Source organism: Hemicordylus capensis, chromosome 2 (genome assembly GCF_027244095.1).
Source record: "Hemicordylus capensis ecotype Gifberg chromosome 2, rHemCap1.1.pri, whole genome shotgun sequence".
Lineage (NCBI taxonomy): Eukaryota > Metazoa > Chordata > Lepidosauria > Squamata > Cordylidae > Hemicordylus > Hemicordylus capensis.
The window spans coordinates 395,382,407-395,399,905 of NC_069658.1; the positions used below are offsets into that span (position 1 = coordinate 395,382,407).

General features: G+C 46.1%; 1 protein-coding gene across 2 annotated transcripts in view; it reads left to right on the forward strand.

The window, feature by feature from the left end:
- GRIN2C (glutamate ionotropic receptor NMDA type subunit 2C) overlaps positions 1 to 12,349 on the forward strand; it is a 123,595-nt gene extending 111,246 nt beyond the window's left edge. For both annotated transcript variants that reach the window (XM_053291083.1, XM_053291084.1), the window contains exons 11-13: positions 3,044 to 3,231; positions 6,735 to 6,967; positions 10,120 to 12,349. In XM_053291083.1, coding sequence (XP_053147058.1) covers positions 3,044 to 3,231; positions 6,735 to 6,967; positions 10,120 to 11,682 — 1,984 coding nt within the window. In that variant the 3' untranslated portion in view covers positions 11,683 to 12,349. The remainder of the gene's footprint in view (positions 1 to 3,043; positions 3,232 to 6,734; positions 6,968 to 10,119) is intronic.
- The last annotated feature ends 5,150 nt before the right edge of the window (positions 12,350 to 17,499 follow it).

Below are 17,499 nucleotides of genomic sequence, written 5' to 3' on the forward strand. Positions count from 1 at the left end.
GGGGGAGTTAGGAGAAAGTCCCCCCTTTTGCATACTTCTTTTTTTAAAAGCCAGTGCATGGCGTCGGCACTAGCTGTGGGGAAGGTGGGGGGCGGAGAGGGGAGAGTTTCCCTTTAAGGAGATGTTAATCTGGGGGGAGTGTGGGATGGGACGCGGCGAGCCCCATCCAGCTCCGCTCCCTCCTCCCAAGTGATGACCCACCGTCAATTAGGAGGAGGGAGCAGTGCTAGACAGAGCTTGCCACCTCCCATCCCGGAGGCAACGGAGGGTAACTGGAGGAACTCTCCCCTCCTCACCCCCACCTCCCTGCAACCGTCACACCCCATCCCACCCTCCCCTTGGAAACATCTCCTTAAAGGGGGGACTCTCCCCTCCCCGCCTCCCACCCTCCGTGCAGCTGGTGCCACCACTGTGTAGTGGTGCCTGTTGTTGTTTTTTTTGGTAAAGGTGCGCTGGAGTCGCCCGGTGGGGGCAGTGGCAGGGCAGTGCAGAGTAGATGCAGGAGCCCCCACCCCCACCCCCGCACCTAGGAGGCCATGGGCCAGAGCCCCAAAGTCCCGGGGGTAAGAGTGCCTCTGGTGCTTCCCACTTTCAGCAGAAGAAGTACCTGTGTTTCTGCCATGTTTTTTTTGAAAAGCAGGTTTTGAACCAATAGAATTCTTAAGAGGGGTTTTCATTTTCTACTACTAGCCTCTCATATATCCTTTTTAGTTTCACCGATTCTTTTCCTTCTTCCCTCCATTGTTGTCCTTGTTCTGTTCCTCTCTTTGTCCTTATTTGATCTGTACAGCAGTATAGGGCTGGGCTGATGGACTAGATTCTAAGGGAAATAAAACAAGACCTTGGGACAGTTCACATACTCATCTGCTGTGGGCTTGTGTGTGTATGCCTGTGTGTGCGTGTGCACACATGCTTGCATGCTCACGCCCACACCCACCCCATCTACACATAGAAGGTGAGAGTGCACTAACTAGGTATGTACTGTTGTGCATGCATATGCCCAAGTCAAGCAATTCTTTCCCTCCTTTTTAAGGGGGAACTTCATGCAGACCATTCTTATGTCTCTGTATGTATTTGTGTGGCTATATTTAGCACCTTGTCACTTCATATTTGCAGTGTACAGGGCATGTGCTTCTGTTCCACACACATTGAATTCTAAGCCAAGGGCAGGTGGTAACTGGCCCTTCGTCTTCACAAAATCTTCACAAGAGCATGCAGGGCAAACCTATGTGTTTACTCAGAAGTAAGTCCCAGTGTGTTCAATGACACTTCCTTCCAGGTGAGCATGCATATGACTAGTCTCCTGCTAACAGAGCAAAAGGCTCTGTTAAAAGGCACCTTTTAAAAAATTGTGATTCTCTTTCTTTAGCAGGGGGAGAACAATTGGCCCTACCCATCCTCAGCACAGCATCCTTCCAGTGGCTGTTGCTGGTGTCTGTCTTATGTTTCTTTTTTAGCTTGTGAGCCCTTTGGGGACAGGGAGCCATTTTATCTATTTATTTATATCTATGTAAACTGCTTTGGAAACTTTTGTTGAAAAGCAGAATATAAATATCTGTTGTATTCGTACTGCAGCCTAAGCACATGCAGGAATAAACCAGTTTTTAGTTTACAAGGGTCTTGCCACACAATTGTTATTTCAGTGAATAAGTGCACAGTTGTTTCTTATTGCATGGGGTTCACTTCACTTCACTTCACTTGTTTTCATTGCCCCTGGTGGCACAGTGGTAAAACTGCCGCCTTGTAACCAGAAAGTTACAAGTTCAATCCTGACCAGGGGCTCAAGGTTGACTCAGCCTTCCATCCTTCCGAGGTCGGTAAAATGAGTACCCAGAATGTTGGGGGCAATATGCTAAATCATTGTAAACCGCTTAGAGAGCTCCGGCTATAGAGCGGTATATAAATGTAAGTGCTATAAGTGCTATTGCAGAAGTACTGAGATAAGCTAGCTCACTAGGGATGTGCATGGGACAATTTTTGCATTCTGTTCTGAGCTCAGAACAGAACGCATACGCCTCAGAACTTTCCATCAGAACAACCGGTTGAGCTGGTTGTTCCAAAGGAACAAGCTCAGAATGCTCAAAACATTCATGGCACCATTTTGGACTCCAAAATGGGCACTCTTCTGGCCTCTGTGCACATACGGCAGCCATTTGTGTGGTAGTGCTGACCATGCAAATGGCTGCCGAGTGTGTGCAGAAGCCAGTAGAGAACCATTTTGGAGTCCAAAATGGCTCTCAGAACAGAGCTCAGAACAGGCCCCTTCATTTGAAGGGCGTTCTGTTCTGAGCTCAGAACACTCAAAACAGCCTGTTTCAAGTCGGAACGTTCTGAGATCGTAACATTCTGCATATCCCTATAGCTCCCTCTTTTCAGAATTGGTTGGATGTATGTATTTTATTTAGTTTGAAAATTGTACACACGCACACCCTTCCTCAAGGCTGAGCACCCATACAACCTGAGTTATTTTTTAAGGGGGGCAAGCAATAGGAAGGCTCTCTCCCTCTCCCTCTTTCAGTATACAGAATTGGATCCTACAGAATTGTCCCACTAAAACTAAAATGTGACTGGGGTAACTTTTGGCCACTTGGAGAAGTCCGAAGGTGCAAAAGCATTATTGGCTTTCTTCGAGCACTTTGCAGCCTGCAGCACTGGCTTGTTGCCATGTGCTGCTTGAGGTGAATGGCAGTGAACGACCTTGCTGACCCCACCCGCTGGGCTGGAGCTATCCCTGACTATGTCCTGCTCCTCACTGGCCTCACCTCCACCCCACTGGCCCGATGCTGCCCCTCTTCCTTTTCATCTTCTCGGACCCACCACTGCTTGCCAGGAAGCAAGCAAGCTTGCAAGGCTGGCAAGGAAGTAGCATGAAGGGAGCTTCTGTCCTATGGCGGCCTCTCCCCATCACTTACGCAATGTATTTTTTGTGCTACTTTTCATCTTCTCAGATTTTGTTCATTTGTTTATAAACTGAGGCTGCTCTTCAATCTTTCCCACTTCTACCCAAAGCTATTCCCTTATTTGTCTTTCTGTTTGATTCTAGAAAGCTGGACGCTTTTATATACGATGCCGCAGTGCTCAACTATATGGCGGGGAAGGATGAAGGCTGCAAGCTGGTGACCATTGGCAGTGGGAAAGTCTTTGCTACCACTGGTTATGGCATCGCTCTCCAGAAGGACTCCCGGTGGAAGAGGGGGATTGACTTAGCCCTCCTGCGGTTCCTGGGAGATGGTGGGTAGTTCGTTCTTCTTCCTGAAGGGCTGTTCCGACACGCTTTGCCTCCTAATTCTCGGGGGAAGTTGCTGTAGCCACCAATATCTTTTTTCCTCCAGGGGTCACAGAACAGTCAGGCTTCTATCCGATAAAGAAACAACATGGTCACAGAAATCTGACAAACGCAAAGCGACTCTCCTCTCATTTTTGCTCCCTCTCCTCCTTTCCTTCCTTCCTCTGGCAAAAACACAGCACTTCTGTGTTTATTTAATAATTTATTCCCTTTAAGCTTGAGGGCATTAAAAAACCATCTAACTGGCACCCATCTACCCATCAAGACTGGCTAATGTGTAGTTTCTGCAGGTGCTTAAGCCTGGGTTGTATCCTTGAGCCAACCCCCCCCCCCCGCTGCCAGCCTGTTAGGAGAGGCATGATGCCTGCTGCAAACCTAGCCTTTTATTCCCTTTTACCCATTACAACACCAGAGAGCTGCTCCAAGATGCTTCAGGTCTGGCCCTCTTCTGTGTACCCAGGCAGGCAGTCAAACGGTGACCTGAGTCCCTTAGTCATTAGAGAGGATGTTGAGAAGGCTTCAGAGAGCCACTCTTCCCCGCCACGCTGTTTGTGCTTAACATTAAATCAAGCACAGCATCTCCTGTCAGGTGTCTGGAAATGTATATCTCCCTGAAATCTCTCTTTCCCCTTCAATAGGAAATAGAACTCTCTTGTCACTTCGGAGCCCTTACAAGTGATCTGTGTGGAAAAATACTAACAAAAAAAAAAAAGAGTGCAAGGTTGGCAAGTTCAGGAGAAGCGTTTTAATAGAATGCAAACTGGGGAAATGCCAAGCATAATGGGGATCAGAGAGCCAAAGGAGGAGACAGTTTGAGAGGAAAGGAGAAGCAAAGGGAATGTTCATGCACTTACAGGGACAATAAATACAATTAATGATGAGATTGGGGACTCACTCCTGACTCCCTCTCAGCCTTCAACATTGCTCTTAGGGGGAGGGAAGAACTGCATACATCTCACCTGCTGGCAGTGACTAATTCCTAAAAAAGTGGTGGTTAGAGCTCAGACCTACCTGAGCAGCACAGGATACCCAGCTCCAGGACGTATGGGTGTGATGAGGGAAATGCATTCTGTACATGTACAGATGAAGTTTACATGTTCTAGGACTGTACCCTGTTTCAGAGCCAAATCATGGTTTAGATTTAAGCCTGGCTGTTGGCAGATTGAAACCCTTTGGCAGTTCATAGATCCACAGGAAGCTTTATAAGTAACAGGAAGCTTTATAAGTCACACTTTATAAGTAAAGGCCATCCCATTTCATTATTGCAGGGCATCTTGGCTGAGGGAGTCTGTGAATTCTGCAAGCCAAAAATATTTGCAAACCATTTGCTGCAGATTCAACTGAATATGATGCATGAGGTTTGTGATCACAATCTCTTGCTCAACTTCAAAGCAGTTGTGGGGGACTGCTAGAAGAAATGCTGGGGGAAGGAGTGTGGTTGCACTATTTTTCTCAGTCTGAATTGCCCTCCCCAAACTTCTCTTAGCCTTGTGCAGGGAAAGCAAATGCTGCCCTCACCTCAATCCCTGTGGCTGCTTTGAAGGGCGGTGGGGGGGAAGAGTGGGAGATTCTGATCACCCATCTCCCTTATCACATCTGGTTGAGCACTGTGAATACAAATATATGCCTCTGGTAACTGGGCAAAGGTGCATCTTTTAAAGTGGCACCCTTCTATTTAGCTGCAGGAGAGCAGCTTTCCCTATTCAGCATAGCATCCCTCTTAGTGGCTGTAGCTGGTGTCTCCCTTGTGTTTCTTTTTAGACCTTGAGCCTTTTTGAGATAGGGAACCATCTTCTGAAACGTTTTCTTCTTCTTCTTCATTCGATTTCTATACCGCCCTTCCAAAAATGGCTCAGGGCGGTTTACACAGAGAAATAATACATAAATTTTGTTGAAAAGCAGTATACACACACTGTGAAGGAACCGTGTACATGATGGAAGTTAGCCTCCGTTATCTTAAAGGCGAAAACATCATGTCTACAGCATCCATAGGACCTCCTCTTCACCAGCTACCTAATCCTGTCTAACACAGGAAAGATGGACACTTTGAACTTCCTCTATGCTGGGGAGAGGGCAGCTGAAAACTCTTTCAACCATGGACAGGTGCCAGTCCCATAGTGTCTCTACCCACCAGGGTGCCTCACCTCCTCATTGGCCGAGGAGCTATGAACCTGAGCCCTCGTGGCCTATCTCTGATTGGTGGAAGGGCTCACCACCCTTCCAGGTGCTTTAACTAAGGAACTTTAAAAGTTATGTGTTTACTTTTTAAAGAGGCATGCTACTTTCCATCTATTTGCTGGACCGCCCATCACCAAGATGTGTAAGTGCTTTGCTTAGATTGTTTGCTCTTTGCTTAGACTTTAGAAGGTGTTGGGAGCTAGAAATGATTTTTGCTTTATTTTACTAATGCGTACCTACTCCCCTACCCACCTTGGTTCCTGTAGATTAATAAAGTAATCTTTTAGAGAGAACAATCTCGCCTTGTGTGTGTGTGTGTGCTCAGAGACTTGGGTGTTGTTGCTCCCCCACTTAAATGGGAAAGGTACCTGAACGGGGTGAACCACTCCTGGCTGGCTCCCACTCTGTAACAAAAGAGGGGGTCCTCAAAGTGGGGTTCAGACCCAGACGGAGTTCTCTCTGGAAGCAGAGAGTGGTGGCAGTGACTACCAGATGCCTTACTGGAGCAGGGGCGGGTGAGTGAAACTGCCTAAAATCCTGTGGCTGCTTCCTTTACAAATACTATTGATAAATACAGTGCAAACTAAGGAACTTAGTACATCATTCTGGTGGAAAGAGCTGCTTTTTGCTTGTTGGTTTGAACAATGTTGGGGAGGGGCAAACAGAAATTATTTGAGGGTGTAGATAGCTGAGAGAGGCTCCAGTTTCATCAGCTGACATCCTAACAAAGCATGCACACTTGGAGGCATGCAGGCTGTTGTGCAAGGGCCATGAGACTCCCTAGCACTCCCCATGCTCCAGAAGGTCAGTAGTATCTTCCCAGTCTTGCAGAGTCCTTCCAGAGTGTGCAGAATGCTCAGAAGCCGAGTGGCCCTTGCACAAAAGTGAGCGCGCAGGTGGACAGGGGGAGTTGCGCAAGGGCTCTCGTCGCACCCCTGCAGTCCCTTAGCGTGTGCATGCTTTCTTAGTCTTAGTGTCAGCCACTGACATTCTTCAATCACAGAGCCTTTCCCTAGAAACTGCCTCCAACATTGCAATTTCTCTGATCACCAACTCAGGTATATGAAGAAATAGCTCCCTTGCAGTCCAGGAGGAGTCATTACAAGCATAGAAATTAAAAACAAATCAAAACAAAGCCTCTTTCATAGGGAAAAGGCTGAGCTGCTGGGCAAGGGATTGGTGGGTGTCTAATATCACACAAAGGGAATCCTTACCTAGAGTGTCATGCTTCTCCTATCTTTGTCTTATTTATGTGTCAATTATTTCGTAGGGGAAACCCAGAAACTGGAGACTGTATGGTTGTCAGGGATCTGCCAGAATGAAAAGAATGAAGTGATGAGCAGCAAGTTAGACATTGACAACATGGCGGGAGTATTCTATATGCTGCTTGTGGCCATGGGGCTGAGCCTGCTGGTCTTTGCCTGGGAACATCTGGTATACTGGAAGCTGCGACACTCTGTTCCCAAGTCCAACAAGCTTGATTTCCTTCTGGCTATCAGCAGGGTAAGTGCCATGGCTGTATACACACACTTTCATTGTCCATGGAGGTACCTGCATCCTCCTTCAGATCACATTTGTGTCTTAAATTAAGGGTAGTTGGCTTCTGTATTCTTGGGAACCACTCTTTCTCCAGACTATAATCCAAGGGATGAAGCCATTTGACGCAGGTGAAATAGCCTTTACATCTCCCCTGTGAAGCTGCCCTTCAAACAAAAGAGAGGAGTCTCTTAAGAGGGAGTGTGCCCACCCACTCCATTCACCTGTCCTATCTCCAGGCTTGCCAGATATCCACATGTACCTGGCAAGTCCTGTCTGTATAGGGCTTCTGCGCACACACACAAAATCCAGCGCTTGCTGGCTCAAGCTGTGAAACTCTCATCTCACATAAAATCTGGGACCCGACCATGTGATTTGGACTTGCACACATTAGATTATTTGCATGTAGGCCTGATGGCAGATGAGATGTCCACACCTGGATGTTTGCTGTGTTTGGAGATGGGCAGGCAGTGAGCAGGCCAGGTGGCCACAATCTGTTCCTCCAACACATGTAGCAGGTATGTTTATCAGAACTGGCCCAATGGTAGCACAATGTATTGGTGCATAATGGAGTATTCTGGTGTATGTGGATTTTTCCCACTCCTGCCTAGGGAAAAACAGTGTGTGAAGTTGCCCCAGATCAATGCATCACCACCCCAGACTGTTTGTTTATTTTTTTAAGAGGAGTGCAGACATCTTCCTCGCCTAGAGTAAGAGGGATAGAACTTCTGTCCTATGGTCCTCACCATTTGGGGGATAATCTCTTCCCCAGTTGCAGGGTGTTCTCCAAATGTCCAGACAAGATGCATATAGGTTTCACTGGTAGCTTCCAGGTCTGTCAAAAATTTACCTTTCCTCCTAACAATTAAAAGTATATGTATTTATGAAAATTAGTTTTGTCATACATTGTTTTTAAGGAGTATTGTCAACCAACCAGTCTGCCAATGATTATCCCCTTGCTGCTGCTCTTAACAAATGAGTTAGAATGTCAACTTGGAATATCCACTTCTGTCCTATCAGGATGTTCAAGGAACTTCCAGGTTGATCATTCCCTTACATACAATCTACAGATAAATAAAGGAGTATTTTTTGCCACCGGTTCTCAAAGCAATTTGTATAGGAATGCATCACTGATGCTTAATTTGTGTGAAATTTGTTTGAAATTAAACCAATCAAAACCAATCTTGCCCCAATTAAAAATGTGCCAGAAAAATGAACAGCAAATTGATTTGTCTCTGTTGCATCTACATTTCCAAACCATCTTTCCTTAGCTGCTTTTTGCCACTGCTTCACCTAGTTGCTTTCCAGATTAGAACCTGCAGCGGGGTCATGTCAGATCTCGGAAGTGTGCTTCCACACTTCTTGCATCGTGACACCACAGTCTCTATGCAGACAGCAGGGTGCTGTTCACATTGCCAATGCCTTGTTTTGAATTTAGTCACTGCAATATAGAGGCTAGGGCGTCATATATCCAGCATAAGAAATTTGCTGGTTTTTTCAGGTTGTTAGTTTCCGCGAGCCTGCTCCTCCTGCGGTTTTGCTGCTGATGAGCAGCTAGTCTGGAAAGCGCCCTGATCAAAGTAAAATGCATTTGAAGCTATTTAACAGGCAGCTCATGGGTGAACAGAGGCAACAGAGATTGGGCCTGCCCAAGATCTGCCTGTGCCTGAGGTGAGGGTGCCAAGTGCTGTCACCCACCCCTCACCCCCCCACTTGACGGATGCGAAATGCTGCTCCCTCTAACCCAGTGGCGGAGCGTCTCCTCTCTACTGTTGCCGCTGCTCCCTGGATTTAAAAAGAGGTGAATGGAACTGGAGAAGGCAAAGGAGGGTATTATGCCTCCCGGAAGATGGGAGTGGTGGTAGAGATAGACAGACACAGATGGTGCTGGGCAAGGATGGCAGCCTCTGCCAAACAGCGACCTAAGACTATGGCCTCAGTTCACCTTGTGGACAGGCTGGTCCTTAAGAGAGAGAGTTGGTTTGTTCAAACATGCATTTAAATTGGTTTCTATTTTTTAAAAACATTTTTGATGTGAAATTCTTAAATGAAAGAGTTGCTAAACATACAATACTATGTCTTCCTAAGAGTAATAGCTCCCATACGTTTTGAACTTTCGTTATCTGAAATTCTTAACTGTCAAAACTGATTGAATCCTCCCCCTCCGCCTCTTATTTATTACTATTATTATTAATTCGATTTCTACACCGCCCTTCCAAAAATGGCTCAGGGCGGTTTACACAGAGAAATAACAAACAAATAAGATGGCTCCCTGTCCCCAAAGGGCTCACAATCTAAAAAGAAATATAAGATAAACACCAGCAACAGTCACTGGAGGTACTGTGCTGGGGGTGGATAGTAGTAGTAGTACTACTAGTAGTAGTTACTACTACTGTGGAAACTGCAAGATCATGGCACTTTACAAAATTAATTAACACAAGTCAGTACTGACATTTTACAAGTTAAAAATGAGTATGGAGGAGAAATGAACAAGTGGGAAAAGAGGGCCCTGCAATTAGAAACACGCCTGTTTAACAGGAAAGACATGAAAATCTTAGATTTAAATGCCACAAATAGAGATAAAAAGGAAGTTGTGTCAAACAGTGCTAGAGGGCAAAGCAGGACAAGCATTTGGCCTGCAGTTGGCGGTGGAGTGGGCAAGGAATTACCACCACCCCCGCACAACAAATGCTTGTTTTGATTATCGGTCTTGAATATGGAATTAAGAATTATCTTCAGAAAGAACAAAAATGTCCCCACCCACACCTCCCCTAAAACCATTTTAGCAAAAATAAAATAAAATAAAATAATCCCTCCTGATCTTTACAGCCAATAACAACAACAACAACAAATCTTTACAACAGTGTAGGTGGCATTGTGTGCCCCCAAGTCAGTATATCTAGCAGTCCCATTTCATCAAATTTATTCTTCCACCAATATTTGTAACATTCTTCTAGGCCATTCTGTATGTGTAATGTTTGTCCTTCATGAACTTGAACTGACCATAAGCTATCATCCCTGTGGCTCATCCCTGCCTGAGACATGCCTGTTTGTCAGTATTTTCCCCATTTGCTTGTTAGGTGCTTTTTAGCATTCTCTTCCCTCTTGTCTTTTCCTAGGGCATTTATAGCTGTTTTAATGGGGTCCAGAATCTGGAGAGCCCTGCCCACATTCACAAACCTGATGTCACAGCTAACTCAGCGCAAGCTAATGTACTGAAGATGCTGCAGGCTGCCAAGAACATGGTGTCTACAGCAAGCGTTGGGAACTCCTTGGAAAATGCTACACGCACCATTGAGAACTGGTCTAATAGGAGTGAAAACCTCCAAACAAGCTTCTCATTAAGGACTCCTCAGCTTGTCGTCCAGAACACCAGTGGTCCTAATAGGCCTGCCCATCCCTCCAATGCAGCAGCAGTCGAGAAGGTTGGGCGACCTATTCCAACATCTCTTCCTGCGCCCCAGCAGCCTTTGCTGCCAGCCAGTGAAAACTGGAGAGGAACAATTGATCAGCCACAGATACTTCATCCACTGAAGTTCCGAGGCAGCTACTCTGAGGATAAGGTTCTCCCAGGTTCCACTGTGAACAGCTCTCCACACTACGTGGTAAAAACCACACCTCAGACTCATTTCAGAAATCATGTGCCACTTGAAAACCACCTTAGTGCTGCTCCTCACTCCCCAGCAAGGTCTCCTAGGGAGCATCTTCCACTTGAGCATAAGCATAAGCTCTCTGTGGCCAGAGGGCATGGGAAAGAAAGGTTGCCCCAGAATATTCACCTGGTGTATGGAGAAGATGGGCACGACCACTCAGCCCAGATGGCAAGGATGGGTTCCACTTCTGAGAAGCGAAAAGAGTGGGAAAGCCACTTCCTGCCTCATGCCTGTGTGCACAATTCCTTTCCCAAATCCGACAGGACTTACAGACCTTTCACATACCAAGAATCTGACACAGTAGAGCTAAGGAGGGAGAAGCCAAGACATAGAGCTAACCTCTCAAGGTCAGCCTGGGAGCACCAGGAGAGAGCCCAGTCTCTAGGCATCTGGAGGCATCACGGAAAGCCTTCTGTCTATAGGGATATGCCAGACCTCTTCCCCAAAGCTAGTCTGGCTCCAAAACCAACATCAGTGCCTGGAATCCATCATGGAACCCATCACTACCCTCCCGATGCCCTTAGACCAAGCTATACGTGCAACAGGAAATGTGTGGAGGCCAATGGTTTGTCTTGGAAGGACCAACGGCTACTGCACTCCCAGTCCACGAGACTCCCCTCATACCGGGAGGCCTGCCTACAAAACACCTCAGGCATGCACAGGGCTTCTTCCACAGTGGTGCACAAGCAGTATGCCTACATGAACTCTTACACAAACATGCCTATTTACTGGGGACGCCTTTACCAAGGCTCTCCTCAGCTATGTGAACAGTCCAGTGCTACCCAACACTACTTCACTCGCGCACCCTGGTCCCCTTGCAGCAGGGATTTCTTGGTCCATGAAGATGGTCCTCGGACCATGTACTTTGGTAGCACATACAGGGACTGCAGGGACCGGAGCAGGGTGGATCCAGCATTTCTCCAGACGGTCAACACTGAGAGGAGGGACTTCCTGGCAACCCAAAGGATGCACAGCCCTTATGCGACAAGATCATGGAGGCGTATCTCTAGCCTTGAGTCTGAAGTCTGAAAGTGGAAAGACAGATGGCGCTTGGGCTATTATACCCGATTTGTAATTATGCTGGTGTTCACATATGTTGGATAATCACTCATATGTGGCCAACTCTGGGGAATGACCTCAGAAAGGGCAAGAGAAGGACCTTCCAAACTATCAGTCTGCTTCTCCCTTTAAGCTGGTATTAACAGAAAGATCTTTGTCTCTTCCATACTGACTTGGATCAACATAAGAGCAAGTGACCTTTCCCCTTCATCTACTGATGGACCAAAAACAAAGCAACAGAAGCTGAAGGCACTTTAATGACTGAATTCCAAAGTCTTCCATTGCTAGGCACTGGGACACTCTGTCTGTGCAAGACAACTCTCATGGTGGTGATTCACACTCATGCTGTCTCTATGGATAGCGTAAGAAGTATCAATTCCAATGTCGACTATTTACATTTTAGTGCCAGTTATCATTCAGAGCATGCTCTGTGACACAGCAGGAGATGCCCATCAGCCTCCTAATAAAAATTAGGACTATCTTGCTTTCCCATATGCACTGATCTAAATGGGGACTGTACAAAGGACTTACAGGTGCATAGTATGATATTTTTAGTGTTTTACATTACTTTCTGGTTCCTCATAAAGAGCCTAAAATGCCAAACAGAGGTTATTAAAGACACACTTCTTAAAATGTATTCACACCCTTTTCTTTCTCTCCACCATATTGTTAAAGGTTGCCTTCCACAATGTCCATAGGATCAAGTGCCTAGGATCAATGTGGGGCATCTTATTGTTTTGAGTTCTCTTTTTCCTCTCAAAAGTCCTCAAGGAGACCACAAGAAAATGTATATTCCACATGTAGTCAGTATTTTTTAATTTAATTTAATTTTAAAGATTTAGATTCCACCATTCTTCTTACATGAATACAAGGCAGCTTACAACAAAATTAGTTTAAAAACAGAGTAAAAACTGAGTCTTCTATTACTTATATTTGTAGATGAATGATAGGTATCAAGAGTGCCCATTTTTGTTATTTTCAGTTCTTTATTTAGTTAATATCAATATTTTGATATTTAACTAAATATATGTACTGATTTTTTTCAAATATGAATGATTTATGGTCATGTATTCTTTTCTACTTTGTTAAAATTTTCTGAAAGGTTCTCTCCCCACCCCTGCTTTTACTGAAATGAGCCCCAAACCATAGAAAGCCCCATAGGAAAACCATTTTTCCTCCAACCTCATCTCTCAATATTTTCTCTCCCAAATTTATCCAGTTTGCCATTAGAATCAAGATTCTTGGTGCTGGACTAGAGCAAGGGATGGTGCTGGCACTCCCTGTCTCCAGGGGAGTGCGGCAAGCCACATCAAAGGGCCTCTGAGTATGCATAAGTTCCAGCAGAAATTATACATCAGAAGACCCTCGGGCTCTTTAATTTGTCCTTAGTGTATTCCAACTTAAGACCCGTAGTTAGTGTCACATCTCTTTCTTTATAGAGAAGGACGTTGCCTCAGGGCCCCTCTCCTCGGCCTGCCTTGGCTTTTGCATTTCATGGATCTCTGATTATCTCCAGAGGGGAGTGTGGACTTGCACTTTTCGCCTCTCCATTGACACAGTTAAAGTAGGTAGCAAGTGTCTTAATGCTGCTGGGTGGCCATCTCTTTGTGGCTTCTTAGGTTCCTTCCAGGCCACACCCAGAGGCTCCAATAGCAGGTTATCATGTTCCACGTGACACCAGTAGCGGTCCCTCTTCCTGGGATCAATGTCAGTGCTGAGCCAGATGTGGTAGGTTCCATCTGAGTTTTGAGTGACACCACTCTGCAGGGTCTCCTGCTCCAGACCTCCTCGCCCCCACACACATCCTTCCTCCAGGTGGCATCAATCTCCTTGGGATAAAAGCCATGGACTTGGCAGACAAGGGTTTCCAGGTCATTGAACCCTGCCTTGCATGCCACCTTCATCATTGGGGGCTCTCTCTCCACAACAGAGCTTCCTTTCCAAAGTCCAAAAACCTCTGCAGCAACTCAATGCATTCCTCCTCTATGAAGCATTTCCTGTTCTGGGTGAGAAGAGGCGTAGCCTTCCACCTCCTCTTGATCACGTGGACATCAGCTGCCATCCAGGTGAGAGTTTTCTTGTCAATGCTGAGGAAGGCCCTCTCCATCATAGGCATACTGGCTATAGCCTCTTTTGTGGCCATCTTTGCTCATCTCACAGTCGACTATATGCTGCCAGGTGTGGTTGTAGTGCTTCTGCAGGGTCCCCAGGTCCCCTCTGAACCTTATTTCAGAGTTCAGGAGTCTCTCTGTGTTCCAGTCCCAGAAATTAGCATCCTCCTCTTTCAGCCAGGGTACTTCAGACAGACGCCTCCTCTCATTGAGGTCATAGTGACCCACAAGCTGGTCTTGTATCGCTGGTTAGAAGAGCATTTATTGATTACGAGTAACTCATCTTTTAAAATTTATCTTTCCCACCTGTCCTCTCCTTGCCATCATTGTTAATTTATATTATTAGAATGGAGACGACTGGACAGTCTCTTAACATGGGTCCAGAAACTCATTTGCAAAAGCAATGGCTGTCAATGCTGCATCAAGCTGTAAGATGTCTGCTAAATATTATAAAGGGCACTTGTGTTCTGGAAAGTAACCTAGCCTATGCCAGGCTAGCCCAGTGGCAACAGCAGAATAAATGTGTTCTCACCAGGGGGCCATTTTCCCTCCTACAATACACTGACCTGTGTAGTATCACCACATTATGTTGAGAGTATTGTGGGTGGGGGTGGAATGACGAGAACACTGTGCTTCTGCTGAGTCAAAGAAATATAAGCCTCCTGCGCTAACACCCACTAGCAGGGTAAGGGGTGATTCTACCTTGATTCTACCCAATCAAGGTAGAAGGAGACCCACCAGAAAACAGCTTGCTCCTTCAGACCCTATCATAATGAATGGTACATCTTGCTGAGGCTAGTGTCTGTGAGAGGAGACAAGAAATAGTGGGTTTTGGTTTGTGGTTGGTTACAGAATTATATGCATATGCTAATATGAACAATATAGCCATTCTTTAGAATGGCCATTGCGTGCAGCAAAGTGCCTCTTTGCAGCAAAGACACAGTGAGGGAAAGAATCAAATGTATCTGAAGAACTAGAGTTCTGATCCACCAATGGTCTGGAGGTTCATGATTAAGCAGCTCTGCCTAAGGAGATCAGGGTGAGAAGGAGCTGCTTCTGCCATCTCCGTTCTCCAGTGGCATCACTACATGCCAGTCCATGCTTCCACATGGGAATGAACAAAGGGACAGAATGTTGTCATTCTGGATTTCCATGGCAGCAAATTGCCACTGCATTTATTTTCTGGGTATGCCCAACAAGGTTTCAGCAACACCACATGTGGCCTGCTTTATCTTGCTGTGATGGGTGCACTTGCATTGGGCCGTGTGTGTGTGTGTGTGTCCTAGGTCCCACTTCCATGCCATTTCCGATCAAGGTTTCAGTGCTGTGCTAAAGAGACAATGATCAAAATGTAGCTTGCATTGTCCTGTTCCCATGCATGTCTTGCATTCCCACCTTAGGCTGCCTATAAAGCTTCAAGTATTCCTAGTGCCACAGTACCCAAGTTTCCCCTGCTCCCTTACCAGGCAACTGATAATAATGAGGCTCAAGCAGACAGATCCCCAATGGCTCTGCCGCTTCAGGAAGTGCTGCCAGTCAAGTGTGTGACTCAGCCCTTCCTGTGCCTCCCCAGTCACAACAGAGAAGTGCACAGGGACCAGGCTAAAGCAGTCTGGATTGTTCTGCCTTGTGCTTGTAACAAGTCTTGCAAATCATGACACCATCCATTGAAAACCAGTTACATCAGAAGAACCGTTCCTTTGATCAAGTGGGTATCTGCTAGAAGAAATTCTTCCTAATGGATCCAGCTTCTCATTAGCAAAGGTTTTGTTTGCAACCTCTGGAATTCTGCAGTCATGGATTTGTTGCAGAACTTGGCAGTTGTCAAAAAGTGTATGCTCATGGGAAAATATGACATCCAGACCTTAGCAGGGAAGTGAGAGACAGGAGGCACAAATATATGATCTTCACAAAAGAGGGGTCTGTGTCCTGCAGCCCCCATTGTCTTGCATACTAGCAACAATTTCTAGCAAAAGGAGAGGTAAAGAGACGGCTAGTCTATGTGACATCACAGAAGCAGTGCAAACATGCACCAGTCCTGAGCTGGCATGGTATCCATTATTTCCTGCAAATTTTCTGTTCAAAAACTATGCAAACTTGCTGGCTTCTAATGACCTTTGCAAGTGTGCCCCTTGGTGCTGCAATAGATGCTCACCACCTGTCCAAAAATCATTTTTTGAACATCAATTCAGTTGTGTTTGAAAATGAGCTGATTGTCCAATATTTTGACATTTTCACAGCTCAGCATTGCCCGCCTGGTTTCCCGCCCACCCCCACCCCTCATATTCACAGCAGCCTGACAGCATGAAAGCTGAGGTGTTTAACAGAAATCAGAGGAAATGTATTTAATTTAGCTCTAGTCTGTTTTAAGGGGGTGGGGAAGAGACTTTGATATTCTCTCTCTTCATTTCCAAAAGGCTCATTTTGTGTTTCATTCACTTTGTCTCATTATAGTCACAGCAGGATCAAAGGCCTCCTGAGGAGTCCTCACCTAACTGCTAATTTTTCACTTAATGTCACAAGTTAGCTAAGGGTTAGTGTGACTAATGCATGTCTTCATTTGACTTCACTGTTTGAGCTGCCACCTTTCCAAATTGAAGCTGTATGTGTTAGCAGCACACAGGCCAAAGTATTCAGGAGGGCAATGCAAAACAGAGGCACAGGCAGGCTAAAAAATGCTGGGATGTGCTGCTCTTTGTACCGGTTGCAGGTTAGGTGTGGCTCAAAGTATTTGGGCACCAGAGACAAGGCACCAAATAGCACCTCACCCCCCCTCCCCCAGCCACCTGCAGGATTTGCAAGGGACGGGGAGCAAGGAAGACAGGCTAGCAGCAGTTCCTTCCCACCCACCCACCCCATCCCCTCCAAAGCCTGCAGGAGTCGGATTTGGATCTGGGAGCTCCCAGTCCAACCCTTACAGGGGTGTGTGAGGTGAAGAGAGTGGGATAATTGTTAATGGCCTCTTTTCATCACCCCAAACCTACTTCCCAAAGCCTCCTCTGGTCACCCCCACATCAGGGGCATAGCTATAATTGAGCAGATGGGTTCAAAGAACCCAGGCCCCCCAGGTCCTGAGCCCCCCCCGTTCCACCCCTCTTTATTATCTTCATTATCTCCCTCATTTCAAGGGGCCGTTGGGGAGAGGGGTGAACACAGGCCCCTTCTCCCCTAGCTACACCCCTACCCCACATCCTCTAGGGCACACCCTTCTTCTTCCAGAAGTTCCTGGGGAACACTTTAGACCCGCCCATCTTGTTAACAGATTGGGTCTGGCTCAGGGCTTCAGTCTGTCAACCAGGGAGAACAGCCTGATGCAACATTAACCCTAGATACATTGTGTGCTGGTTTGCCCTCAAGATATCCTATCAGCATGATTTTAAAAATCCCTCAAGGCAGCTTACAAAACATCAATAAAATTATGCTGCATGAAACACAACAAGGAGCACCAGTAGTAATAGAAGTCCACAGTAGCCATCATGTTTCCCAGTAAAAATAACAAAGAAAAACTGATCTGAACAGCAATAAGATTTCCATATGCTCACTAAAATAACATGAGACCCATTCACATGTTATGTTCAATACTTGTACGAGTGTACAGTGTACACAGGTACATACGTATACTTTGTATGTGTACCACACATTTGAAGGGACTGTATCACTTTTAAAACGAACACAG